General features: G+C 51.9%; 4 protein-coding genes across 4 annotated transcripts; all 4 read right to left on the bottom strand.

The window, feature by feature from the left end:
* Window positions 1–502: 502 nt before the first annotated feature.
* Window positions 503–3,783, bottom strand: HOXD10 (homeobox D10). The gene is made up of 2 exons (XM_036254704.1): window positions 2,829–3,783; window positions 503–1,464 (listed from the first exon to the last, which is right to left on the bottom strand). Exons 1-2 carry the CDS (start codon window positions 3,781–3,783, stop codon window positions 1,187–1,189), a joined length of 1,233 nt encoding a protein of 410 aa, XP_036110597.1. The 3' UTR covers window positions 503–1,186.
* Window positions 3,784–10,673: 6,890 nt separating this feature from the next.
* HOXD11 (homeobox D11) lies at window positions 10,674–13,102 on the bottom strand. The gene is made up of 2 exons (XM_036254903.1): window positions 12,255–13,102; window positions 10,674–11,513 (listed from the first exon to the last, which is right to left on the bottom strand). Exons 1-2 carry the CDS (start codon window positions 13,030–13,032, stop codon window positions 11,278–11,280), a joined length of 1,014 nt encoding a protein of 337 aa, XP_036110796.1. The 5' UTR covers window positions 13,033–13,102; the 3' UTR covers window positions 10,674–11,277.
* Window positions 13,103–19,531: 6,429 nt separating this feature from the next.
* HOXD12 (homeobox D12) lies at window positions 19,532–20,620 on the bottom strand. Its single transcript, XM_036254821.1, has 2 exons — window positions 20,046–20,620; window positions 19,532–19,890 (listed from the first exon to the last, which is right to left on the bottom strand). Exons 1-2 carry the CDS (start codon window positions 20,617–20,619, stop codon window positions 19,652–19,654), a joined length of 813 nt encoding a protein of 270 aa, XP_036110714.1. The 5' UTR covers window position 20,620; the 3' UTR covers window positions 19,532–19,651.
* A 3,835-nt stretch (window positions 20,621–24,455) lies between these two features.
* Window positions 24,456–27,606, bottom strand: HOXD13 (homeobox D13). Its single transcript, XM_036254789.1, has 2 exons — window positions 26,658–27,606; window positions 24,456–25,912 (listed from the first exon to the last, which is right to left on the bottom strand). The coding sequence occupies exons 1-2, from the start codon at window positions 27,430–27,432 to the stop codon at window positions 25,662–25,664; spliced, it is 1,026 nt and encodes a 341-aa protein (XP_036110682.1). The 5' UTR covers window positions 27,433–27,606; the 3' UTR covers window positions 24,456–25,661.

The following is a 27,606-nucleotide window of genomic DNA, read 5'->3' on the forward strand; positions in this document are numbered from 1 at the left end:
TCCTTGCTCCTGCAAAGGAGGCCCGACGGCTTCCAGGTGGGCAAGACTGGTTTCAAGCCAGCCCCTGCTGATGGCATGCCAGCCAGATATTGCCAAGACCCCACTGAAAGCATCAAAAATAATACAACCAAAACCAAAGAGAGAAAGGCACATAAGTAGGGAGCTTTGAGGAAAAAGCAGCTTGGGCACACACTTACCAGGCTTGAGCTAGAGGGAAACTCACACCCATTGAGAATTCAATTCAATCATTGGGGGGCTAGGGAGAGAACACTCCCCTTCTTCCCAACTACGGAAACTGAACACCCAGGCTGGATTATCACACCCCCCCCCACTGCCAAATTTCAGGACCCTAGGCCTCCTCCAGCTTCTCTCTCACATCCTTACCTCTTCTATCTTCCCCACACTGCCCCAAACAAGCAGATTAACAGAAGATAATCTCACCAAAGGCTTTCTTTTCCACTGTAACAAATTTTCATTTTATAAAGCAGAGGGAGCAAACTTCTTTCCAGAATTTATTGCATTATACATGCGACCAAAACATGCACAGAAAGGACAGGTTGCTGTTATACTCTACCAAACCACAGATGCACCACAAGGGAAAGGCTACAAGGCATAAATTGTCAATATTCCATCTCACCAAGGACAATTGCTAAATTTATTTGTGAAAAGATACATTGTAATGTGCTTTTTAGTCCCCCTCCCCCCAAAGCTTGTGGGTTTTCTTAATCTTTTTTAAATATATATGTAATTTAAGTACTTTTAAGTACTGATGTATTCAAAACGCCATGGGCTCATGTACTAACCACACACAGACCTTTTGTGTTAGGAAAAACATGAAAAAGTCACATTGCTGGATAAATGAATGGATTGATGGATGCTCTACAGTTCCAATAAGTTAAGACCCAAATGAAAATGCGCAGTAATAGTTACCCTGCATTACGATGAAAAAAATAATAAATTACACGTGCTAGTTTTTTTAATATATATATACTCATAGGGATTACAGATCACTTGCAGCACGAACAGAATGACCCCAAAGTCACATTCTAGCAGGAAAAAAACAAAACAAAACAAAATAAAAAACAAAGAGCAATGAAGGTTTTTTTTCCGCCTTCCCAGTCCTCCAGCTCTCGGCCCTGGAACTCGGTGTCCCCTCTCCGATCCTGGCCTCCCACGGGCCTCGGACCTAAGAGAAGGTGAGGTTGGCGGTCAGTTCTCGGATCCGGTTCTCTCGGCTCATCTTCTTGAGTTTCATTCGGCGGTTTTGAAACCAAATCTTGACCTGCCTGTCGGTGAGGTTAACGCTCTTACTGATCTCTAGGCGGCGCTCGCGGGTGAGGTACATATTGAACAAGAACTCTTTTTCTAATTCCAGCGTTTGGTGCTTAGTGTAAGGGCACCTCTTCTTTCTGCCACTCTTTGCAGTGAGCCAATTGCTGGTTGGAGTATCAGACTTGATTTCCTCTAACAAAATTAAAGGGAGAAGAAGAAAAAAAATCAAGAATTTTTTTTTCTCAGTTGGTTCAAATGTACCCTTGGCCATGACCCGGCTGGCAGCCAGGCTGCTTTGGGAAATACTGGTATTAAAAATGGTATTAAACATTACTCACATGAGGTGGGCCTTGGAAAGGCTTTGTAATTGATACCAGATTAGTTTAAATGCCCCAAATGACCTGATGGGTGGGTACCTCGCCCTCTGTGTCAGGATTCTCTCTCTCTCAGCTTTCTGACCTGCACCAAACATTAGTACAATAGTAAACTTTCAGGGTCTTCCCAGCAACAGTCTAAGTGGTCAGCTCATAACAGGGCTGAAGTAGAAGAAGCAAGCCACAGCCTGGACAAACCAATCAACCCCACTGTTGCCTCAGGTCTCCAAGTCTGCCACTTCTTCCTCACTTCTCCTTGGCAGTCAGGGAGCCCCACAACCAGGTTGGTAGGTGCCCATTGTCTTTTAAAACATACCCAAGGAACTGAATACACCTTCTCCGCCCTGCCTGGGCATTGTTGAACCCCCGAATTTCCTGAATTCTCATGCCTTCTTACACAAAAGCGTTGCCCTGAAATGAAGCTCCTTAATGTGGCCCACCTCTGGGCACTGGGAGAGAGGCTCAAGGGCAGAGTTCCTTCTCAATAAAACCAGAGCCCCAGGCTCTTTGCCCTAGCCCAGCCCTAAGGCTGGCTCTGCCGTCTGGGCCAAGCAGATTCTATCCACCCCCCTCCGCCTTTGCCCCCTTTGCAAATGAATTGCAAAGCTCGCGGCACTTTCCCCAGACAAAGCCAAGGTTACTTAGCCCTGCAGAGGCAACAAGCCCTTGTCCCCCCGCCCAAGAGCCAAACAACCAAGCCATCTCATTCTCCTTGCCGCCCCTAAGCTCGCAGGATGCGGGGTGCATACACTTAAACACAAACACGGTGCCTTGAACCACCTTAAAATCATAACTGGGTGAAAGACAAAGTTGGGACTGCAAATCTGAGCAAGAGAAAGGAGGTTCTGGGGCCGTGTTTATGAGCTGCAGATCATTTGCACTCTTTTGTTGCATTTCAGATCTAGCTCAGGAAAAATAAACCCAGCAAAGCCCTTCCTCTGGCCAGACGCCATCAGCATGGGGGCCAGGACTAGCCAGGAGGGCCAGGGCCAGGGCAGAGGTGGGGGGGTGGGGATGATCTCGGGATTGAGATTGCCCCCTCTAAAAACTGGGAGGAGCAGCACCTGCCAGTCGGGCCCTGCCTGAGCTACCAGGGCTCTGCGTCGGGCACCCAGGTGCTCCTTTTTTGCCGGGTTCCCGGGCTGCACGCCCCGCTGGGGTGGCAACTCAGCTCATACCGACCTTTGCTTTCCTTCTCCTGTACTTCGGGACTGGACACGGAGACCTCAGCCAGGCAGCTCCTTTCTTCCGGAAGGCCGCCCTTGGCCTCAGGGCTCTCCACCTGGGAGACTTTGGTGGGCTCCTGGCCGCTCGAGGGCTCGTTCATCTTCTTTTCCATCTGCAGCTGGGCGGCGGAAAGCTGCGGCTTAGCCGCGCCGCGAGGGTTGAGCTGGAGCATGACTGTGGAGCTGCCTTCGGGGCTGTTATTGTACTCTTGGGTTTTCCCGGTGGCGTAGGTCTGACTCAGTCTAAAATATCCAGGGACAGGAACCTCGGGGTTCTCAACCGGACAGGACTCAGGGACCAGCCTCTGGTACGAAGGGACCTCGCCAGAAATGAGTTTGTTGCGCTTATCAGAATACATGCAGCAATTGGATTCTTCCTTAATGTTGGTGGTGAAGGAGCAAGTGGGGACTTGCTGTGTAACAGGTTGCTCTATTCGACAAGATCTGTTCGGGTCTGTCCAACTGTCTACTTGAGGTATATAAGGATGCACATTCATACCCATATTTTGGTGGTTCACTTCTCTTTTGGCCAGAGACGGGAGCAGTCCACAGGTTTGCATTCCATAGGTCCCCATGTCTGCGCTAGGTGGTGGCATGTACATGCTGGCGCTGCTCGAATAAAAACTGTCACTCCTGCAGGCACTGATCAAGGAATCTACTAAAAAAGTATTAGCAGCAGGAGAGCTGTTGGGAAAGGACATTTTGGGGAGGAATTTGAAGAAGAGAGATTGTGTCCTTTGTAGGCTGACATCTCTAGGAAAACATTCCCCGTGTAATTGTGGATGCCTCTGCCGACCACATGACAACCAAGCCAATGAGATTTGAAAATGGCCTTGAGCCGCAGCCTCCTCGCAGGTCACGTGCTCCAGAGCCCGGCCAGCGAGCCGCGTAAGCACGGACAACAGCGACATCTACTACGCGCCAGAGATAGTGCGCGCTGGAGACAACTGGCCAAGCACTCTCCGCTGCCGGCCAGCCTACCCGGGGCTCGCTCGGCCCGCCTGCCCCATTCGCGTCCCCCACTCCGGCCTCTGGGCCACGCAGGCGGAAGGAAAGGCTCGGCCGGAGGGCCCTAGGGAGGACACGCGCAGGGAGGGCAGCCGGAGCGCCGCGGCGCCAGCACATAGAAGCATTCCACGCACACACCCAGGCAGAACGCTCCCGTGAGGGCTGGGCCCGGGCGGGGGTGGGGGCCCAGGCTGGTTAATTTTGCCCCGGGCAGCCTGGGAAGGTGAGTCGATTCGCTGGGCTCGGAGACATTCCACCCCAGGGGTTCACAGGAAAGATCTCCAGCGCAAAGACGCGGCCAAGGTATCCTGGGGAGCAGAGGCGAGAAGGGCCACGAGGGCCGGGAGGCCACGCAGCTGGCCGGCCCGGAGCCCCGAGCACCCGCTCGGCCCTGCGCGTTGCCCTCTCCTTCGGCCTGCCCGCCCGGGCTCCAGGTTTCCTCCGCTGAGCCTTGGGCTTTCCGAGGAACCACACCCCGACCTTTTCGCGCTGGCGCTGGGAGTTTTCAAACCGGAGACAATCCCTCGCCGGAGCAGTTCATTATCCGCGAAAGCGTCCCTCCGGTTCCCAGAGGGAGAACTAAACCGAGGTTTCCCTCCCCACACACCCTGATAATAGAGGGCAAAGCAGAAGAGAGAAATAAAGTAATTTTTTTTTCAAATACATAAGAAAACTCTCACTCTCAGACTCTAGAAGTTTTAGAAAACTGACTGGGCCAAACAGGAGAGAGGGAGATACAAAGGTGTCATTTAGTTCTTCTGCAAAGAAAAATGTTTCCTTTTATGGATTTTGTAAAAGCATTGGTTTCTGACAAGTGCAAGGTACAAAAGGTTGTGGAATTTATTAATATATATTAAGAAGAATCAGGGCGATCAATAAAATTCTCATCTACATTCTTGGGCTACTTGGTAATTTTCTTGCTTCTGAAGGTTTTTAAAGAGTTATACCCGCTGTTGCCACACACGGGAAGATATTTTATTAACAAATCAATCGAGACTTTGTAAAGGATAAGATTAATAGTTAGGATTTAGCATAATGGCGTTCGCTTTATGAATTATTGAAAATTATACTATTGATTTTTCCCCTTCGCTACTAACCAAGAAGGTCAATTTTTTGTTTTAACACAAATCGTCAAATATTAAAAGCTATACTTTTGTCAGAAGTAGAGTTTTATAGTTTTGGACAATTCCTAAAATTATTTGACACGGTTTTGCTTGGGTAAGAGGGGAGAGAAAAAGAAGAGGTGGGGGAAGAACCTTAGTCCTCTGTTTCCTTTGGTGAGGAAAAGTTCTATAAAGAGGATTGGTCTGGGGTTGTGGTTGAGCTCATTAAAGAACCACCACCATCACCACCATGGAAACTCAGAGTTTTATGAGAAACTTCTCCAACAACTTCCTCCCTCGTTCTCTGGTTGCAGGCGGGTGAGCAACCCTTTGGAAGCTCTGGCCTCGGGCAGCAGCGGGGAACTTTAACCTTGATTTCCTTCCAAAGGCTTGCCCTGGCCAGACTAGGGCGCTGGAGCCGTCCTCTGGCTTCCGGATCCCTTTCACTGCATCCGAGAGAGGAAAAGGGCCCCCGCTAACTCTGATGGTGAACCAGTTCTCTATCCCGGAAGGCATCCGTGTTTTCTTCTTCCCACATTGCCCTGTTATGGGCTGGCCTTGGATTTCAGGCCCAGAGACTGAACTTGTGGGCAAATTGGGTTTCCGTCCCAGCAGAACAGTTCTTTGTAGCCCGATGCTAATGAAAGCGCATCAGTTTTCTGGGGGACCTAGTTGCCCGCTCGCTCCGTCACAGAAACCTTTCCAAAAACCTTTTGTCAGCCCCTCCCCAAAAGGAGTCTCCCCTGGCCTGATGGAAAAACAGGGATTGGACATTATTTTCGGCCTTGGGACAGCTTCCCCTGTCCCCTCGCAGTGCCCTCGCCCAAACAATAACCCCTTTAAAAAAAAAACTCCGCGGTGGCAATGAGACAGACCTTTTAAACCTTTACGCAGCTGTTCAAATACAACATCATTGTCAGGTTAAAAGCCTACTGCCTCTAACTGCTCGGGCTGCGGGATGCCCAGGCAGAGAAGCCTGAGAAGCCTGGGGGTTAAACATTACATTACCTTTCTGCAGGGTTGTCTGTTTTTAAGCTTGGCGGGGGTGGGGGGTGGGGGTGAAGACGGCAGGGGGAAAAAAACCAACTTTTGGCTCTAGTCTGCTGCTAAGGTCCCGTTCCAAGCTAACAACCACTGACCAGCACCCCGAAAACTGCTTTCTCACAAGGCAGAGATTATCATCGCAGCCACGGCAAAGCGTGCCCAGGGCTGGACAAAATGCCCGCTACATGCGCTCTCGGCAGGCGCCCTGACACCAGCCTGGCGCTCCAACACTGTCTCTTTCCATCTCGGCCAGGGAAGCTGCCAGGAACTTGATTGTTCAATTTTCCCTATCCCACTCAGAAGGCAGACTGTTCAATATAATTGGGAATTTTATGCCCATCAAATGCCCTTTAATAAATTTATTCACACATAAAGAAAACAACCAAGCTAAAAAACAGCGATTCCTAGCGGAGCGGATAGGTCTACCAGGACAGGCAGGGTCTGCCTTCAGAATTTGAGGGCCTTTCTGTTTCAGTTCCCAGTGGCTTGGAGCTCAAACTCACCCCAACACTGGATTTGGTTTAAACAGGTCTTCTTCACTCACAGAAAGAAAAAAAAATGTGTATCAGATATAATTTTGAATTATCACAAAATTCTATTTTATTATTTTTCAAATCTCTGCTTTCAGACCAGCTCCTTGAGGCCAGAGACTGCCAATATTGCAAACAGATTTTATCATAAAAATCAAGCAAAATAGTTTTAATACAAGAGAATTATCTGGGCAGGGGAAGATGGAAAGTTTGCCTAAGACCCTAAGGCTGAGATGAAGCAAATGAAATGAAAAGGCAGTGGCTTTTAAGGCCAGTCTTTATTTTGCTTACGAGTATTTAATGTAGCTGCATAGCCACTCTTCTCGATCATCTTTAGATCAGTGGGAGCAGTTACCATTAATAATAAATCAATATTGCACCATAAAGGAGATGAATATCCATGTTTGTACCAAGATATCCTTCTCCCTGGCACAGCTCTTTCCAGAGAAAAATTAAAAGGGTCGCTTTATCAAGAAATTAGCAGTTATAATCAAGAAGTGGTTTGCATTTACACTCTCTTGTCCCCGGGAAGAAGAGCAGCAGCTCTGGGCCTGAGTGAACTTGGGGGCTCCTAGGTTTGCCCTGAATTTGGGCCCTGCGTGGCCTCAGGGTTGTGCCAGTCTGAACAGAGTGGATGGAGACAAATTAAAAAGCCTGCTTCCCCAAGGCGTCCCTTGGGGTTGTACTGTGCACCTCCCAGCCAATGTAAAAAGAAATCAAAGGAGCAAATGGGGAGGCTGGGGAAGTCACCACCAACTCCATGAGGGGTCTATAGAGATGTGTAAAAAGAGCTGGTGGCCAAGGGGACTCTTTCCGGTAGCAGACACAAAAGATTCCTTACTTAGTGCATTTTCCCTCCACTTCAAGATTTGGGACTTCAGAGACACAAGATACATGACCTCCCTCCACGAGCCCCATAGACCTGACCGATCAGGAGGGATCAGGTCTGCAGCTTTCAGAAGTCCTGGTCCAATCCCTTGGCCCTTTTCAGGTCCATCTTGGGAGCTGCCAGGAGAAAAGGAGCTGCAGACCGATGAGCACCCGTGGTCTTCCAGAGGCTGCCAGCCAAGGCCAAGGGGCCCCACAAAGCCACAAGCATCCCCGCTGGAGCTGCCTAAAGAGGAACACAACGACATTTGAGGAGGGGAGTTCTCACCCCACGTGGACTGAGGCTGGGATTAGGCCCCGGGAAATGTCGCTTCACAATATCTAAGCTGGACCCACAGTCTGACAGGCTGGAGCCTGGGGTGCCCACAGGGAACACCCATGCCTTTAGCTGGCGCCTTACTGGGATGCTCATGGAGCCCCAGCCACCCTGGAGCCCATTTCAGTTCCCAGGGATGGACCTTGGGTCTGGAGGGAGGAGACAGAGACAGGGGAGCCGACCTGGCCAGCTCTAATTCCAGGGATTTCATGCGCCTCACAATGAACTTCGAAGAAGAAGGGACAGCTACCCATCCTTAGAAACCTATGTCCTGGAGACCTCTCTTTTGGAACCTCCCTTTTGGCTGGAGATAGTGACACAGGCCCTCCCCAACGACAGGGACTTTACAAAGGGGGCCAGGGAAGGCCGGTAGAGAACGGCAGTAAGCACAAAAACTGCTGGTCTCCAAATCAAATTCTGAGCTCATGGCCAGCAGGCGGCTTTGGAAGGGTGACCAGTAGTCTGTCAAATGCAAAGCCCGTTTGCTTCCATTGCATTACCTATTCCACGACGCCTAGGAGTATAAATGCTAACCGAAACAATCTGCCGCTTCCAGCAGATGCATCAGCCTAGCCCGGGCGTCCCAACTCACAGGCCTGTCTGTGCCTCCTGGTCGCCACCCCATAGTCACTGGAGTCAGGCTCGACCTGGCGGGAGGGGGGACTTCCTCGCCTAGAACGACCCCCCTCCTCAGTTCCGACGGGTCCTATTTTTTCTGGTACCACACTCAGTTAATTTGCCGGCGCCCTGATCTGTCCTAAACAAAAGCCTTTTAATCGTCTCAGGAGGTCGGAGAGCGCGCAAGGGGGACGATGTTTTTGGGAAAGGGTGGTCCTATCTTCATATCGTTCTCTACATTCAAACCAACAAGAATTCATTTTCCCTAATTTAATTAGCTCGTAGTGTTATAACCTACTTCGAAGTGCACATATTAGCCTTTTAAAAATCTCTCCTCCACACCACCGGGTTATTACAAGGTAGTCTTTGCAAACGCTTTATCTTTAAGGAGACAACGATTAGGTGATCAATATTTTCAGAAATCAGGGCAGTTACCTTTTCTCTGTCTTTATACAACTTCCCACACCTCATAGCTGCTTAGAACAAATAAACAGCAAACGAACACCTTAGCGGCCGCCTGTTTCTAACGGATTGAGACTGCCTATTAGAATCTAGTAATGCAAAGATATGGTACCACCGCCTCTCCGCGGACCGCGGCTTCTGGAACGTGAGCACGCCCCCGTGTGGCTCTTCAAGGCCATGCAAACGGAAAATGGTATTTCTTGCCTAAGGTGGTGGACATACAAGCTTGCTACATTTAGCCATTGTAAAAAAAAAAAAAAAAAAAAAAAGGAAAGGAAAGATAGATGGAGAGAGAAAGAAATAAACCAGTTTTAAGCTCCTGGAACGATCATACTAATACTACTAGGGCACTGACATTTTAACGGACGCCCATAATTCCAAACAAAGGAATCCCCTTCCAAACGAAATTACTCAACTGTAGACTTTGTTTCTATTGCATCTTTCACCAAAGGTTGTGGGACGCTTTTGAAAACAATATATTTTCTTTTGTTCCATGTCATAGAAAGTGCAATAATTTATTTGACAAGGTGACAATTTTTTAAAAATACAACGAAGGTGTAAGTCTAAATATAACTTCCTTTTTCAAATGCCTGCTTTTAAAACCGAGGGTCTTCATAGAGCAAAGGGGACTACTACCTATGACTCCCCCCAAAATACCCCATCATTTTGTAGCTGAATTAAAAGCATGCTGGTAGACATTTTAATCTAACTAATGTTTTTAAAAGAAGTCAATTGCTATTGAATTACACAACTGCTTGAAGGGAAATTAAGGTTATTGATCCTGAAATTAGGAATTTGCTTAGATTTATGGTGAGCCCCCATATGATTCTGTGTGGTCATAAATGTGTGTGGGGATCTATATGTGTGAGCATATGTGTGTGAGAGTGGGTGGCAGATGAATATCACAGAAGAACTTTAAGGCGCCTAATTATTCAGAAAGGTTAAAGGTGATGACCTTGACATTTTGGAAGTTCAAAGGCGTACACTTATGCACTTATGTTTTTCCTTCTCCCAAAAGCTTTGGCAATTTAAAAAATTTGCATTTGGAAATTCATGCCTCCTCCGAAGAGGTCTGTGGTGCTGTATATCTTATGGATTTATTTATTTTTTTACTTTGGGCTTATGAGAGGTTAAGAGTCATAAGATTCACTTTACTCTTTTCAGAGAAAGAGAAGCTTTTCTCACTCCTCCAGTTTATTGCACATTGCGGAAATCTCTTTTGGGCCCACCAGAAGGTGTATAATATAACCCAATTAAGTTGTTTAGAACTTTGGTTTTTATGGTGTTGTCTAGACAGTTCAAGGTTTTGTAAACAGCCTGGCCTGGTCCTGCAACATAAAGTGCAGTGCACCCCCCAACGTATTCTTTAACTTGAAGCGATAAATATGGTGAGAACTCAGTCTGCAGCCCAGGCCTTATTCTAGGAAGGGGGTTTGTCTTCCCTACTCCAAACTCACTGTGACAAGTATCCCAAGACCTCTCTATCCACTGATAACTTCCTTTCAGTAAACTTTTTTTTTCAATAAAGGGTTCTAATATTGGGTACTTCTTTTAAGGGACCTTGGATCCTTGACACTTTAAGAGTGAATTTGGATTTTCTAACCAGTTTTTAAAAATAGTTGTTGTTGTTGTTTTTTTCCAGAAATTCCAAGTTCACTACACTAAGTGTGTGTGGGGGGTACTACTTCCACTCCTGCTGCCCCAGCCTCACCATCTGGAGAAGGCAGCACCAGGGTCACATCCTCAATTCAGAAATTCATCCCTAAAATGATTTTAAAAACCAATATTGCCTAGAAGTGGGGGTGGGGAGGACAACTCTTATTTTAACAGAATTGATTTTCAGTTGTATGGGAGAGAAGATTTTGCCACTAAATATCCTAATCAGACACTAAACTTATTCGAAGAGGAAAATCCATACAGTGTATTGAAGCTGTAACCTCCATTTTACTAGAAACCATTTATTCACACAAAAGACAGTGACTCATGCCTTGAAACGACAAACCAAAGGTACATTTCCCAGAGTTTAAATAATCTGCGTTCACCAAGGGGGAAGGACAGGGTCCCTTAAACTCAGAACAAAAACAAGTGCTTTGCAGCCCGGGCCTAACTCTCTACAGATCCCACAGCGTCCCCACAGGGACCTGGAGAGAGGAAGGGAAAACAACAGCACACTGGCGGTAAAATTGTAAAGGGACGTTTGCATTTACCATTTTCCCCTTATTAGGATCCATTCGGCCAAGTCCTCGGCCTCGTCCGCAGGCAGCAGTGGTCGCTGGGGGGTCCCGAGTTGACCGAGTTGACCGTGGGAAGGAATGGTGGAGTTCCACAGAGAAGAGGCGTCCTTAAACCCAAGGACATTGGGCCTGCCAAAGGCAGGCTGGTGGGGAGGAGGGTGAGTGAGTGGGGTTTGGGGGAGAGGGGTGCTTCCTGGAGCTCTCAAAATAAGGGATTTCCAGTGAAATACTGCAGACGGTCTCTGTTCAGTTTCTTTTCCTTCATCCTGCGATTCTGGAACCAGATTTTGACTTGCCGGTCAGTGAGGTTGAGCATCCGAGAGAGCTGAAGTCTTTTCTCTTTGTTTATGTACACGTTAAAGAAAAACTCGCGTTCCAGTTCGCGGATCTGGTACTTGGTGTAGGGACAGCGCTTTTTCCGGGACCGCTGGGGGGCCACTGCAAGGCAAAGAGACCAAGGGGTGAGAGAGGCCGCTGCCTGCCAACCCCCGCCCACCCTCCCGCCCAGGCTTTCGCTAGGGCCAGGCCTGGGCCCTTTGGGGACATCCCCTGCCGCTGCTGAAAGGCCCTGCCTGAGTCCTGGGGGGGGGGGGGGGGATGATATATGGGCGGGCACAGGAGAGAGTGCGGGCGTGGACGTGTGTTCACACCCGGACACACACATACAGCCTGGCACCCAGGTGGGGAAGCAGGGCGCGAGGCAGGCACTGAGCTGGAAACCGAAGGGAGAGAAACAAGAGCGCGCCGGGGCATCTGCTGACTCCAGCCAGGAGCTCTCATCAGCCAGAGGCTTGGATAAAGTCCAGTTCAAGGATCAAACTCTCCCCACCCAACCCCCTCCTTAAAAACAGGAGGCTCCAGTGTCCATACTCACAAATTGGTTTGAAATCTCCCCTCCCTTCCTCCCTCCATGGTCTCCAGCACGCACACCCCTCAAACTGGGGAAAAAACTCTCTGCAGCGATTAATGTCCTCCTCGAAGTCTACCTTAAGCCCACCTAAATTGGTTTCCTATCGTAAACACGCTTTACAACGGCCCGGGAAATCTTATAGGATGTATAAACCTCTTCGAACGCTTATAAAGTAGCACATAAAACGGCGCAAGCGGAGGGAGGCCCCCGCCGCCCCCCCGCGCCCGCGGCCCCGGGGCCCAGCCGCCCACCCCAAGCCCGGTGCCTACCTGTGTCGCCGCTCTTCTCAGCCCCCGCCTCCCCTGGGGGCCCCTCGCCGTCACCTCCACGGCCTTCTGCCGCTCCCTTCGGCTCCGAAGCAGGGGTCGGTTTGGCGCAGGGACTGCCCCCACCGCCACCGGTCCCCGTCTTGGGGTCGCCCTTGTCGGCAGCGCCCTCGGGCTGAGGCGGTGCGGGCGGCGGAGGGGGCTGCGGCCCGGCGAACGGGGGCCCGGGCGCGGCCTCGTAGAACTGGTCAAAGCCCTGCGGCAGGATGCCGTTGCGGCCCACCGCGCTGTAGAAGTTGGAGGCGGCACCCGCAGGGCCGTGTGGCGGCCCCGGCGCGGCACACACCGGCTCCGGCGCCTTGAAGAGTACGTCCGGCCGGCGGCCCGCGGGCTGGAGCAACTCGCGTTGCATGGCTGCCTCCTCGGCCGCCGCCGCCGCCGCCGCCGCCGCCGCCGCCGCGTAGTAGGGAGCGTAGCCCCCCGCGCTGCTGCTACCGCCCCCGCCGGGGCCACCCCCGCCGCCGCCGCCCCCTGCGCCGCCGCCGCCGCCGCCGCGGTACGGCCACTTGGCGCGCTCCAGGCCGTAGTCGCGGAAGGCCACTTCGCGCACGGGCTGGACGTGTGGCGCCAGGTTGGAAGAGTAAGGGAAAGTCATCTGGCAGGACGACGGTTGCGACAGGAACGACGGCTTGCTGGCGAAGTCCGACGGGGCCACATAGTATGCACAGCCGGGCAGGTACATACTAGCTGCGCTCGAGCCGCACTCGTCAAAGTCGTTCATGGCTCCGCGGCGTGCGCGCCAGCGAGCCCCGGGCCGCTCCCCGCACCGCCAACCTGAGCCATTGATTGCACAAGAGGCTTGGGCCAGGATCAACTAAGCAAAAATCCCCACCGGGCGCTGACGTGCAATTCATCTTGATTGATTCTGGTGGTAATTATGTCACGTGACGCCATGGAGAGAAATGTCCTTATATCTATATCAGCGCTCGCCAACACGCCCGGGACGGCTCCTGGCGCCGAGACGCGTGCGTTGGGGGCGGATCGACCTCCCTCTCCAGCCAGATCTCCCTGGGCGCCCCCTGACTAGGCTGCTCCGCAGACTGGTCACCTGTGCGCCGCCGGTGGCTGCCACTGCTGGGTGCATCTGCCACCGCCCGGCTGGGCCGCCCGCCCGTGCCGCTTAAGTACGCGGACCGAGGCTGGCGGGGAGGAGGAGGGAGGGGGAGGAAGGGGGAGGAAGGGGGAAGGGAAAGAAGCGGAGAGCAGAGGGGGGAGCCACGGCCCGGCCCCGGCACTGGGGACTAGGTGTGAGGGTGTGAGGTTCCCACTCTCCACACCCCTTCCAGCAACCGATCCCTCCCCCGCGACGCCGCCACCTCTGCAGCTTGCCAGCCAGGAGCTTGTTGCTTCTGGTTCTAGGGGCGTGATTGCGCAGCTCTCGGGGCGCAAGGAGTCCTGATTTACATATTTCTCTGCCAGGCGTTTTCGCCGCAGAGTATCTTGGCTCTCTCCACTCCTGACCCCGGGAGCGCGAGTGCCAGCCTCGAAAAACCCACTCCAAAACTCAACCAGGAGCTCATCCGGGCTACGGCCTTGTTGCCCACTGGGCCCTGTCGCTCTCTCTCCTCCTCTTTCTGTCCCTGTCTCTTTCTTCCTTCGTCTCTCTGCAGCCTTCTCATTTCTTTCTCTCCTGTCCTCTGTAATTATGTACTCCCCTTTCTTGTTTCTTCTTTTCTTCTTCATTCCTCTTACTTTTCTGTCTCCTTTTCTGTTTGTCTCCTGATGTTCTCTTCTCCTTTCCCCTAGCCTTGTGTCACAGCCTCTATCTTGCTCCCTGTAGCCTCTCTGTCTTTTTCTCTCCCAATGCGAAAGCAAGGAGGAAGTTCAACCATTGGAGACACCCTGTGGCCCTTCTAGAAGCTGCGGAGTCTGATGAACAAAAGGATCTGGAATCCTGCTTTTCTCAGGGTGCTCAGCCTTCAGCTCTCCCCTCAGCCAGAGACAAACCATTGGTGCCACTGCCCTCCTGGCCCTCTCTGCTTTCTGGCCTGGACTGGGACCAGCCCACCTCACATCCAGCCCCTTCTCTGCGTCGGAGCCCTGCCAAGGCTTCTGTGTCGCCAGGTCTCCCCTAATCTTCTTCAGTGTCCTTGGGCCTGCACAGTCACTGCACCACCCTCCCCCTAAGTCCATTGGTTTGAGGGTAGGATCTCTCAGCAGCTCTTGTCTCCTTGCTCGAGCCCCTCTGATGCCATTTGGCCTTGAGGACCTCCCCATCCACTTGCCCCAAAGGCATCACCCTTCTTGGTGGCTACTTCATGTCTCTTTCCTAGCCTAGGGGTCCAGGCAAGGCCTGGGCTCCTGCCTCCGGAAGAGCCAGAGTGTTCCAAAGGTAAAATCAGACTCTCAGAAAGAAGCTCCTGAAAACCTAAATCCCACAATCCAGGTTAGGAAGTTGCTCCTCTCCCCAGGATTCCTCTAAGCAATGGGAAGCACTGTCCTGAGTCTCAGCACTACGCCCAGGTCAGGCGTGCAGGCTGTGAAGCTGGTTTTCCCTCCCTGTCCCTGGCCACCGCAATGCCCATGAAGTGAGTACTGCCCACCATGCCGACAGACAGAGAAAAGGCGGGTGATGGGAGCTCATATCTATTTTCTGGCCAATGTACCCCCCCTTCCTCTTTTTCTCCTCCCTTCCCCTTTTCCCTCCCACTCACCCTTCTCCGCCCCCCTCCTACCTCGGCTTGGCTCGGAATACAGCGCAAACTGATCAGCGGCGACTGGAGGGCAAGGAACCTCCCCCGCCCCCCAGAACTGCCCATCCTTGTGTGTACCCCCTTCGCAGCTGGCACCCTTACCCAGATTCCAGCTCGTCCCCCTTCTTCTCAGCCCAGAACGCCAGCACAGTTATCTGCCTCCCCATCTGCATCCCCGGCCCAAGCTCGTAGTCGACGCCCCTGGATCTTTCTCCTAAAATGGCTCCCGGGACACTGCACACTAGCCCTGCGGCGGCTCAGGACCTAGGGCAACGGCTGCGGCCCCCCCCAGCCGAGTCTGTATGTGTCCGGGATGCACAAAATTCTCGCACCTTCTCTCTGCAAGTATCCTTCTAACCCCAAAGAAGAGCCTGCTGACCGCCTAAGAGGGAAATGTGGAGGACGAACCATTCAAGTTCAACGACATGGCGATGGCGGCTCCGGCTGCGGCAGGAGCCGCGCTTTGGCTGGGGAGGGTTCGCCATGTGCAGCGGCGCTCGGGTGTATAGGGGAAAGGGGCCTGGCCCCCACTCTACGCGTTTGCACGTACCCCCGCCCCCACACCCAAGCCAGGGTTTTAGTTCTGGGCCCAGCCCGCTTAGTTTTTGGCCCCAGCTCCCTGCTCGATGGATCTTACCCCAAACCCAAAGAAAACCGCAACCTCCCAACCCGCGCGTCCCGCTCGAGAACCTACCGTGAAGACCCCGGCGCTGTGGCCTTGTTCTTGCCTGAGCGGCCCCAACTCGAAGCGCAAGAAGCGCACTGGACCCTCCCGGCACAGCCAGCAGCTCCACGAGTGACAGCTTTCGGAGCAGCGCTCGGACGCGATGCGGTAATTTTGAGCCACCCAAGATAAGACACTAACTTGACCTTAACTTTGTCAGGGCGCCCCTGGTATCTGGAGAACGTGAACAGACACTGTCTGGCAGCTCTCGTAAAAGCTGACTGGGGAAGGGATTCTGAGTCATTTCATTTATTGCCACTACAGTTCTGCAAGAAAGCTTTTCTTTCCTGCCAAACTTTAATTATTTATGCTCTTTTAGGAAACGAAAGAAGAGGAGAAACGCGGGGAAAACACCCGGAGCCAGTCCCTTCCTGTAGAGCCTTCAGAATGGGCTTCTTAAGTCAAGTGATTGGAGAACAAAAAAATGTGGGGAGATCACCTTTGTCCAAGGACGATCAGACAGGCGCCGAGACCCCCACCCCACCCCCACCGCCTCTAAGGTGGGTGGATGCAGCTGGGAGAGGCGGGGTGAAGGGGCACCCCACCACCACCACACACACACACACACACACACACACACACAGAGGCACACACATGAATATTTACAACGGTTCTGGATTTCTCCTTCACCCCATCCCCCGGCTTCCGGGAAGCCTCCCCAGGCAACCTCCCTTGGGGAGAGCCCCCAGGCCTTAAAACGTCCTCGGGTAGGCCCTCTGAGTTCGTAGCCGATTGAATGCCAGACGAGGCTGTTTTTTTCTCGTTTAACCCCCCCACCCCCCTTTTTTTTTTGAAAGAGGCCTGCCTGGGCTACAGCATTTCGGAGAACATATTTGTCTTTATGCGAGGGAATGTTGAGTACTCAGATTTCAGCATCCTTTCTCTCCAGCGTTTGTTTCTTAAGAATTTCATCGTGGTTACCAATCCCTGCCGCGATTTCGGCTACCGAAGGGAGAGAGGACACCGCCGCCTTTGTATTTGTGCAGATCAGTAAAATGGATAGATTTGAAAAACATTGCTGAAGCCATACGTGAGAGACAAGATTTTACAATTAGAATAATTTCAGTTATTTGGGGAGTGGTCTTCATGGATATCTCCTCCCACCCCACATCCCAGGCTAAAGAAAAAACCAACCAACAAACAAAAAACCAAGATGATTTAATGGTATATATTGAAAAGAAACGGCCTCTGAGTGTTGTTGCAGGTCCTGGGTTTACGTCCGGTTTCCTGATCCTTTACCCAGCCCTTGGAACCTGAGGTCTGAGTATGGCCTCCGCCTTTGTTTAGATGTTTTGAGACCCAGCTCCGGGTACCAGTGCCTCTCTGAGCCCCACAAGATGGGAAAACATTTCTAAAGACAGAGCCTCCACAGCCTCTTGGTTCCTTTTTCCTCTGTTGTGTTTTTTAAAGGAGCTGTTTAAAAACTATTTTTAAAGTGCACATCAAATTCACTTGTGGGACGGGTAATTGGAAACACTGAATACTCAGTATTAGAGATTTAGCAGTTTTGTTAATTGTCCCATTTGCTAAAAGCTAGCAATTTTCTACTTTCCATCTCCGAGTTAACTGGGCCTGGGGTCTGTAAGAGGATGGTGAATACAGTAGGCCCTTGCTTTCCCTGCCTGAACTACAGGCTCTGAAGGCCAAGGGATGCAGAGACCACATTTCCCAAGGGAGTTTTTTGGGCTGCAGGCATAGGTGCCAGTATGGAGGTTTTCCATAGGGCATATCTTTTTCCAGAGAAGCCTGACCCAAAACATGGCAGGGAGAGATGTTTGTATTGAAATCTGAGGAATCTCATATCTTGGCAGCCCCCCCCCCCAACAGCATGCGTTCAAGTTTGCTAATTTAGGCAAAATGCAGAAACCCCTGCCAGCAGTAAGCTGAGGGTTTGCTTAGTGTGTGAGACACACTCAAATCTGTCAACGAATCCCCCTCTTTGGGTATTTCATACACACTTTGTTCATAGGCTTTTATACACCATTTCCTGACTGACTTGGAAGATATTTTCTCATTTAATGAACAATCAAGTCAATACCTACAGTGAAACTGCAACCAGGAAAGAAAAAAATGAATTTTGTTGCCTGAAAAACATCAGAGAGGGAATCCAAAATGTTTTGGAAAAAAAAAAAAAATCAACATCAGTCCCTTGACAGCTTGGCTGGGACTTGGATATTTATTTCCAATCAAAACAGTTCTATGTGTTTGATATATACAAGCTATTATTTTTGACAAAATCAAAACAAAATAAAACATGCATGACAACTATTAGATAGCACAGAAAATGCAATTAGTCTAAACATCAACTAAGGGCAGTTGGGCTAAAGATCGGGGGCTCCTTCTGAGGTTTCCACTCTAGATCTAGGGCCTGGTCCTTCACTGAAAATAAATCATTAGACTTTGGGAAGGAATATTCAACTTTTAAGCTATTGTGCATTTTGCTAGGAGTTGGGTGTGCTACTTCTCAGAAGGAGAGAGAAAAGAATCAGGGATGGTAAAAGGAGTTTAGGGGGCTCTTAGATTCACTGAGGTTAAGGCAGGTTACCCCAGCACAGGAAGAACAACTCCATTTGGCATTCTGGAACCCCAGCCTCCACAAATCAAGCCTGGTAGGGCCCAGGACCTTTCAGACTCCATGGAGGCAGACCAGAGATGGCCTCAGAAAGGGCACAGTGATTGGGCCCCTGGTGGAATTGGTGGGTGGTGGAGAAGAAGAGGGAAATGTCTGCTCCTCTCTACTTGGTCATAAGCAGCTACAAGAGCAGCTAAGAGGGGCTGAGGATCTGAGGGAAGTCCTTCCTTGCCTGCCCCCTAATTGATGGAGGAACTTGCACTTCTTCCTGCGGTGGCCCATTACTGTAATTCAGGAAAGAAAGACATGTCGACACCTTTACATATCTCAAAAGGAAAGCCATATTTACAGTGGGACTGTAGGACCCCCTCCAACCTTGCTCACTCCCTTCTCCTGCCCCTGGACATTTCCCCCTCCTTCTAGTGCAACCCAGTCTCAAAACAGACTAGCAGCTCTTCATCAGAGCTCAGCTAGGGGGTCCAGTTACAGAGCACTCTGTAGCACTCTGGCCTAGACATGCGTGAGGCGTGAGGCGGTGAGAGAAGTAGGGGAGTTTTACCTAGTCTTGGCTAGGAAGTGCAGTTTGCCATGGAACCCCAGCCTCCCTTGTCCCATTCATGGGAACAAAGTATCCAATCCATTCTGCCCAGCTGGAGGAGCCAGTCCAGCCTGAACTCCGAGGTGTCTCCAAGTTTGTACCATCACACTCCCTCCCCTTTCCTCCCGAAGTCAGAAGGTCTAGGGTGACTTTGGTCTTTCCAAACCAGCCAGGGCAGACAGGAGGGGGTGGTGGTGGTGGTACCCTTTCCTTTCTCCACAATCAAGATTCTGGCTTTTCCACAAGGGGCTTTGGCTGCAAAGAGGCACAACTGTGCCCACAGCCCTTTCCACTCCACCCTAGGGGCCTTTCTAAATTCAATTCCACTCTGAGTTCTAGCTAGGTGCCTGCTAAAAGCAGAGGGAATTGGGGAGAAAGGGAAAGGGAGACTAACTATGTGAAAGCAGAAATCCAAGTAAAACGGAGCTAGAGTGAGCCCAGGTGTAAATGCCTCAGCCGAAAGCTAAGACAGGTGGCCCCAGGTCCCCACTGGGGAAGCCTCAAGGCCAAGGTTGTGTTGCAACTTCCACAGCCCCTCCGGGAAAGGGGAAAAGCCTGGAAGCACAACTGGCCAGGTCTCCAAATATCCTGCTTGCTTTGGGGGCTGTAGACGGAGCGGGAGGGTACCTAGGACCAGCTGAGAAGCAGTGGAAGGAAAAGCCCCAGTCCCATCTCTTCCTCCACGTCAGGCTTCGGCTCAAAAAGGCAGGCAGGCCTGGCCATGGGCAGGCCCGGCCACGGCCAGGCTCGGGGCTAGTATAGCGCCAGCGCCTGCTCACGCAGCACCACGCGCTTCTTCTTCATACGACGATTCTGGAACCAGATTTTGACCTGCTGGTCGCTGAGGTTCAGCCTGTTGGACAATTCCTTGCGCTTCTGCCGGTTGATGAATTCGTTGAGGAGGAATTCGTTCTCCAGCTCCGCAATCTGCTGCTTGGTGTAGGGTTTCCGCTTCTTGCGGGCCCTCCCGGGGGCCGCCCCCCACGGCAGGCCTGCAACACAGCCCCAGCCCAAGTCAGCCCAGCCCGCTCCCTGTTGCCTGCCCGCCCCCGGAGGCTCCCTCCCCCTACACACCCTACACACTCTCCCCGGCACCCCACCTCCCATTCCGGCCCATACTGGCCCGGGGAGTGTGGCCACCGTTTACCGTCGGGCAGCGAAGGTCGCAGGCAAGATGCGACACCCGCTGCCTGCACTGTCATGTTCAAGTTGAGCGGGCCCTTGGCGTCGTCCTTGAAGCCGGCGGCGCAGGGGGTCCCCTCAAGCAGAGCCGCAGAGCCTGGAGCGGCACGGCCCACACCCGGGTAGTCGTACTTGGTCGATTTGAGACCAGCGGCCGCGGGGGCCAGGCTAGACTCAGGGGCAAAGGGCGGCCGCATTCGGCCACGCTCCTCAGGCCCAGCGGCCGCGTCAGGCGTATAAAACTTGGCCTGCTCTTCGGGTCGGTCCTTGGCGCCCAGGGGCTGCAGGCCAAGAGGCCCGGAGCCAGCCAGGTAGGGCTGCGAGAAGCTGCCGAAGGCTGTGGCACCGGCAGGCTGCGCAGGGGCGCAGGATGCGGGTGTGGTGGCCCACGGCAGCGCGCCGCGCGGGTATGAGATGGGGGGAAGCGCGGCCAACTGGCCTCCATTCGGCCGCAGGTTGGAGAAGTAGAAGGAGTCGGGCGACTGAAGGTTCAGAAGCGAGCCCACATAGCCCGCTCTGTAAAGACTGCGCTCACACATCTCCAACAAAGGGCTTCGGCTGCGCTCGCAGCAGTATTTAGTTACAACCGGGAATAAGAGGACAGGCTCAGACGATTGGACGAAACTTTGCCTGCAGGTTCTTCAAAGCCGGTCATTTCGGCACCGCCTACATCCCCCGACCCGGTTTCCCCCCCTTCAGGGTATTATGATAACACCCGCAATATTCGATGGTGAAGGACAAGCCTGCCGGGCAGAGCCAAGGCATATTAAGGGAAGGTGAAGCCTCTGCAAGTTTCCAGGCCTAGCGGCAGAAGCTGGGGGCACCAGGCATAGGGTGTTTTTGCCCGAGTGTCCCTTGGGACTCTTCTTGGTCTTGATTGGCTTTGCACTCCCGTTTTCATCCGCTTACCTGGGCCAGGCTTGCTTCTGCCAGTTTTAAGTTGCAGCTGAGGCCTTTTCCAGTACTGCGTGACTCTCGGCTTGTCCGAAGATCTCGTGGTCTAGTGGGGCCACCAATTCTGTCCCTGAGCCTGAGCAATGCTACTCCTAACCCGTTCCTCCCCGTCCAGTCTCTCTGGAGAGGACTCTTCACCGGCGATCTGGCAGCGAAGACCCACGCACTGCCTGAGGCCTGGGTCCCGGGCTGCAGGCACAGTTCCAGAGGTTTGATGATTGAGAAGTACATCACAAACTCTCCCAAATTTGGCGCCCGGAAAGGAAGCTTCACACCAATCCTGGGTGCTTCTTCATGGCCAAGCCCTCTGCTCCTGGGGAGGCGCAGACCGGGCAGCTCGATTGGCCAAAAGCTACATTCCTTTTATCTCCAGGAGTCACCTTGGCGACTACATCCTGCAAACCAGAAGTCCAAGGTGTTCATCCACTCTGGGCGGGCAGAGCAGGTCAAGCTTCTCCGACCTGGTGTGGAAGGAGAGTAGAGCCAGAACCACCGCTCGGGAACAGCGGGGCACACGGAGGAAAGGGGCTAGCAGCATTCCCCCGCTCAGTGCCTCCAGGGGCGCGGGAGGCTGGCAAATTCCGGGGTCTAGAGAACACGGAGATGGGCGGGGCAGCGCTCGGTTGCCAGGAGCAATGCAGCAGCCACTGCAGCAGGCCCTGGGTCTAGTCTGGCCAGAGGGCTAGGGGTCCTTCTCTCTTGCCTCCAGTCCCAAGACCCCCAGCGACCCGGTGACTAGAGCCCGCCCCAGCCTGCAGCCCGCCTCGCGGTCCTCGAGCCAAGCTGGAATTGGTTAGACCGCCAGCTCCAGCAACTGAGACCACACAGGCGCCGCCGGAGGGCAAAGCTGACCACCGCGCTGCGACTTTATTGTGTGAGTTATGGCGACCAATTGGGCGGCTCTGGGGAACGCAATCGGCCTCTTCCTCCCGCTCTAGGGCGGGGGTAGAAGGTGGGGGTGGGCAAGTCGGGGGCTCCTCAAGGCTCTGTTGGTTTCTTTAGGAGCACAGACATTGAGACGCATTTCACTCCCCGACCTTTCATTATGGGGGGGGGGGGTAGTGGGGGGCGGGAGGTGGGTAGACACAAGCTGCAACCTCAGTTCCTAGGGACTTAGGGACCCAGGCCCTCACTTTTGGAAACTCGCCCGGTTTTTGAGGAGTTACAGCCTCCTCGGGTCGAAAGCTCCAGTTCCAGGGGTCCCTGACGTCTCCTCTCCTCCCGTCTCAGTATACAGAGATTCTCCGGTATTTCCAAGTCTACTTCGGACCCTTAGGCAGCCCGCACAGCTGCGGTTTGCCCCTCGGGACTAAAGATAGAAAGGAAGTAAGAAACAGGAAAGACTAACACAACTTGACTCTTAATTTCTCCTTGGCTCAGAATGGTGCCCAGCCGCCCCACTTCATCTTCTGCGTTTATGATTTCCGAGGTCCGGCAGGCAAAATTGTATGCGTTCCACGGGAGCTGGGAGCAGGGTACAGGGAACAAGGGCGGCGAATGGGGAGGAGGCAGGAGGCTCAGCTGGTAAACTGGGGAATAGGAAAGGAAATTTGGCCACGGAGCTAAACGGAGAGCTCTGCCAATGCCGTCAACTGCCCAGGAGATGGCGAGCGAGCTCCACGCCTGGAGAGGCGCCGCCGCACGGTCAAGATCAACAGTGAAGGGCGGCGCAGTGGGCCTGGGTTCTCCAGCCGTGCGGTCACAGCCTGCTGCCAGGCGCGGCTGAGCGTCTTGGAAAGCCGGAGATCGTGGTAGCAAGGCTGGCCCGGACAGCGGAGCCAGAGGGACTCAGAAGGCTGCTAGACACGGGGAAGCGTCGCAGCCGCCCTTTTGTCTGGCGGTGTATCCCGGCTCCAAAGCTCCCGTCGCCTCTTGAATCACGCGCAGACGCGCGGGCCTGGATTCTCCACCAGCGGCTCTCGAAACCTGCCGGATTTGGAGGCGCTCGCCTTGGGGCCTCTCAGTCTCCACCCGAAGGAAAGGCCTGTTCCCGACGCTCCCAGCGCTTCGCAGTTTCCTGCGGGCCTCCCTTCCAGCCTTTAGCCCACCGACCGGTTCCTCTCCTCCCTCCTCCCTTCGGAATATAAAAGGAATTCATATAAATAACAAAGTCTTCATCTGTTATTGATTTAGCCGTCAATTCAAATTCCGCCAGGAGAGCGTTTGAGCGCAGTTTTAATCTTCAGCAAACCTCCCATTTCTCTTAGGCGGAGGAAAACTGACGGGCAAACTACAGATGAAAGGAAAACCTCGAGGCAGTTTCCCCCATTCACTTACAGGAAACCTGAGAAATAGACCTGGGAAATGGAGTGCGGCCCGGGAGTCTGGAAGTTACAAAAAAGAAGGGGGGAGGGGGCGACGATGGAGAAGAAGGGAAAACAGGCTTGTTTCGGATGAAAACATATCTTGTGAGAAAAACAGAAAATTTTAGGATGGTATGGGCCTATGTTCAGGGGTTCTCTCTTCTCCAGAGATTGAATCATGGTCCCTTCTTCTGCCCCCCCCCCCCTCTCTCTGAGTGTGTGTCTCATTCATTATTAAAACGAAATTGGCCGCCCCGCAATCCGCAATCAGTTGCAAATGAGAGAAATCAAGCCGGGCCAGAGAAAACGAAAGTAGCTTCGAACCTGGGATCTCTGCGCTTTCTCTGGCAGATCCGTAAAAGGGGCCCTGCCGCCAGAAGAGTTTACATACTGTGTGAGGTTTTAAACATCTGCATTGAGCTTACATACCAAAAAGTTAGCAACTACTAAACTGATTGTGCCTGGGTGCTAAAAACGAAGAAGCACCCCATTTCTAAACGGCCATTTTCCTGAGAGGCAAAAAGAAAATTTTTAGAGCTTAAAATTTGCCTCTAGAGGTTCAGGATGTATAATTATAGTTTCAGTCTTCAACTGCTTTGTGCAGGCTGCCGGGAGAAGGCGATTAGGCATAAACTGAAATGTTTCTTTTTTAGTTGCCAAATATGGATATGTCTAATTTCAAGACCTTCCTAGAGTAGATATTTATAACAGCCTTTCTAGGAAGAAAACTTCCAAGTGAGCACGTTTTCCTGTACTCGGGCACACATGGCACATACGTATTGATATAAAAAAAAAATAAAACCGAATAAATTTATAATATTGAAAGAAAAGTAAAATTTTATTGGAGATGTTTTTGAGGTGGTCTGGTATAAAAATATCATTTTAGACACAAGTTATATCATCATTTAAAGACATCACTATTGATGTTAAAGCCACGGAGAAAGTGGGGAGGGGTGGCAGAAGTGGAGAGCCTGGAGGGTTCAGAGACCAGAAATGGTATTGAGTTTTCTTCCTCTGTAGGGAACATCATAGTATTTTGAATAACAAGATTTTATAATAAATAAGAACCATTTCTAGAGGTAACACAAACTTGGGAAAGAAAACAAATGTATAAAGACTCAGAGGAAATAAGAAAGTTCTGTTTATTTGTATCTCCCTAGGAGTAAAAAGTGATTTTTAAATGCCTGAAGCACTGCTCATATATCCCAGCTCACAGACATTTTATCTACAAAAATAATCTCTCAGTCATATAAATATGTAGCACTTTAAAAGTAGTTAACACTTTCGGAAACTTTTTTTTTCCTTCTCCGACCTTAGAGCTCCACAAATTTTGCATTTGTTAGATGTTTTATCCTTCTGAGAGAGGTCAATACGTTTATTCAGACAGTCAAGTTCTTCATTGGTTCTGGATAAAAGTTACCACCCATGGCCACATTGCTTCAGCCTTTTTCTGGGGATGAAGGAGAGGCCTCAATTCTAGTCCCACAGACTGAGGCCAAGGAGAGGGGGGTGCATTTATACCATCCATGGATACCTCGGGACCACTGCAGCCATTTAAATATTTGCATCTAGAGCTGGGGTAATGAAGGCATCCATGAGAACACATTATTTTCAAATTAAAGATTATAAAAGCACAAGTCTACAAGGTGTATTAAACACATACAACTACAACAGCAAGTGAAAGACCCGGAGCTGGAAAGATTGTCTTCATTCCAATATCAATACAAACCCTATTTAATAAGGTAGCTGCTTTTAAAGCCATCACAGAACCTCCAGCCTCCTGGTTTTAGACGTTCTCAGAGACCTCTGAACACTGCTTGCCCAGAGCTGTTTCACTTGCCTCAGGGCAACTTCTGAGAGGTAATGATTCAATTACCCAATCACAGGATATGAATGACTGCAAACTTTTTGCCCTAATGGATTATGAAAATAATCTGTGCTGGAAACAGGCATATAAAGTGATTAAAAAAAATAAAACCCTAAAGTCAGAATGGCACTTCTGAAATTCACTGGGGTGGGTATTCAAAAATACTTCAAGTCCTTTATACTGGCCGGGAGGGAGAAACAGAACATTAAAAACGTCATAAAAAATAAACCTAGAAAAGAACAAAATCAATAATAAACAAGTAAGAAACAGAACTACAAAGTCAGGTTGGGTAGCAAAAAGGTTTAGAGCAGATAAGGGGAAGAGAGAAAAACAATTCACAAAATGTGCCATTTCGGGCAGGGGCGTGGGGGGAATTAAATACATATTCAAGTCTTTCCAAAGGTCTTTTGGAGACAACGGAAAGCATTTAAACGCTCAGTGACCAATCTGGCCCACATCAGGAAACAGTATCTTTGAGCTTGGAGACGATTTTCTTGTCTTTCACTCTTCGGTTCTGAAACCAAATGGTCACTTGTCTTTCCGATAGGTTCGTGGCAGCCGAGATCCGCCGCCTCTTGTCCTTGTTAATGAACTTGTTAATGGCATACTCATTCTCCAGTTCTTTGAGCTGCAGTTTGGTATAGGGCACCCTCTTCTTCCTCCCACGACGGTAGACACACATGTCTGGCTGATTTAGAGCCACATCCCCTGTTATAAAAAAACAGTATGGGAAAAATTAGACCAGAATATCTGGAGCACCCAGCTGGGACTATGTGTGTATGTTTGGAGGGGCTACAGGGACTAAAGAAAGCCAGGCTGTTTATATTTTATTATTTACACAGACATTATTTACATGTTATTAAAGAAAGGTTATTTACACTTCAAAGTGAAGGTCTATTTGATCAATCATCATAGTTTCTCAGACCGGCATCTTAACAAGCCTGAGATTTTATGGCGTGGTTATTGGGGACTCTCATAAGGACAGTTTCTGCAAATACCAGTTGCGCACATACAAACCATACACAGACTTTAAAAAAATGCAGGCTGTTTGTTCAAGCTTTGATTTCTTGTGTTCCTGTGTTTGAAACTTGTGAGCTTTAGTGGTTACTCTGGGGCATTCATGTCCTTGAAAAGTAGGGCCCAACACTGTGACACCTCTTTGGGGAGAAGGAACCAGGGCCTTGACTGAGCTAAGGGCGTGAAAAGACCTTCAACTTTAAGAGAAAAACAGGCCTGTACCCATACACAAGAAGAAAACGGTTGTGAAAGAGGCAGTTTAAATCAAAGGAGGCATTTACAGATTTCACACTAACTGGAGGAACTGCTCCACTAGGTTGACCCTGGTTGGGCAAGGAGGGCAGGGGCCCACTACCAAGTAGGGGCATATACTCCAAGCCCTTTCTTTTCCTTCTTTCTCTCCCTCCTGTCCCCCGCACCTCCCCGACGTCCCTACCTGGAAAGGATGATTTCCAAAAGTGGGAGCCCTGTGGCTGGTCTTTGGCGCAGTACACCTGGCTGTTCCACCCGTTGGCCAGCGTCCAGGACTGGTAGCCCTCCATGGAAATATACGCCTCGTGCCGAGGCTCCCCAGAGCCAAAGGTAGACACCATGTCGATGTAGCCAGGCACGTGCTGGTAGGGACTCGTGTAGCCCTGGTAGAAGGACACCTCCTTGGCTCGCGCGGGCACCTCGTTGGCCGGTACGCTGCTGCTTGCCAGGCCCGACACGTCCATGTACTTCTCCACCGGGAATCCTCCCAGCGAGGAGTGCGGCGACGACTTGAGAGCATTTTGCTGTAAGCCCATACCATGAGACATGCGGCAGCTATAGTAGCCGTTGCCGAAGTGGTAACCGTAGCCCAGAGCTGGGGCACCCGGGGGCGCTGCAGCGGCCGCACCAGGCGCAGGGCACTCTTTGGCGGAGGGAGCCTCCGGGCGCGCTGAGACCACAGCCGAAGATGACGAAGACGAGGCGGAGCCCGCGCGCTCAGAGGTCCCAGGGTATGCGAAACCAGAGGCTGCCGCCGCCGCCGCCGCAGCCGCCGCTGCCGCCGCCGCCGCACGCCCGGAGTGTGTCCCGGCGAACACTGGCGCCGAGAGGAAGCCGCGACACTGGCCGGGCGCCGCCGCCGCCACAGAGGAGGAGGAGGAAGAGGAGGCCGGGGCCGCCCCGGCGGCCCCGCCGTCTGCCCGCAGCCCGTCCATGTCCCAGCTCCCGGCGCGGCTCATGGCCCGGCCTGGCCTGGCCCTGGCCCTGGCCCTGGCCCCGCGCAGGACACCATGGCGCAGCGCGCCTCCTCCCTCCTCTCCTTTCTCTCTCGTTCTCGCGCTCCCGCCCTCTTCCTCTCGCCCTCTCTCCCACTGCTAGCCTCCCGCCTCCCGCCGGCCTGCCCGCCCTCCAAC

The sequence above is a fragment of the Molossus molossus genome, unplaced genomic scaffold, assembly GCF_014108415.1.
Source record: "Molossus molossus isolate mMolMol1 unplaced genomic scaffold, mMolMol1.p scaffold_m16_p_11, whole genome shotgun sequence".
In the NCBI taxonomy this organism is placed as follows: Eukaryota; Metazoa; Chordata; class Mammalia; order Chiroptera; family Molossidae; genus Molossus; species Molossus molossus.

Coding starts and splice junctions, on each gene's coding strand:
- HOXD10 (XM_036254704.1), bottom strand. CDS start 3,783: ATGTCGCTGTTGTCCGTGCTTACGCGGCTCGCTGGCCGGGCTCTGGAG. Junction 1,465..2,828: donor ACAGGAGAAGGAAAGCAAAG/GTCGGTATGAGC, acceptor TAATTTTGTTAG/AGGAAATCAAGTCTGATACT.
- HOXD11 (XM_036254903.1), bottom strand. CDS start 13,032: ATGAACGACTTTGACGAGTGCGGCTCGAGCGCAGCTAGTATGTACCTG. Junction 11,514..12,254: donor TGAGAAGAGCGGCGACACAG/GTAGGCACCGGG, acceptor TTTGCCTTGCAG/TGGCCCCCCAGCGGTCCCGG.
- HOXD12 (XM_036254821.1), bottom strand. CDS start 20,619: ATGTGTGAGCGCAGTCTTTACAGAGCGGGCTATGTGGGCTCGCTTCTG. Junction 19,891..20,045: donor GCGACCTTCGCTGCCCGACG/GTAAACGGTGGC, acceptor GCTGTGTTGCAG/GCCTGCCGTGGGGGGCGGCC.
- HOXD13 (XM_036254789.1), bottom strand. CDS start 27,432: ATGAGCCGCGCCGGGAGCTGGGACATGGACGGGCTGCGGGCAGACGGC. Junction 25,913..26,657: donor TTGGAAATCATCCTTTCCAG/GTAGGGACGTCG, acceptor TTTTTATAACAG/GGGATGTGGCTCTAAATCAG.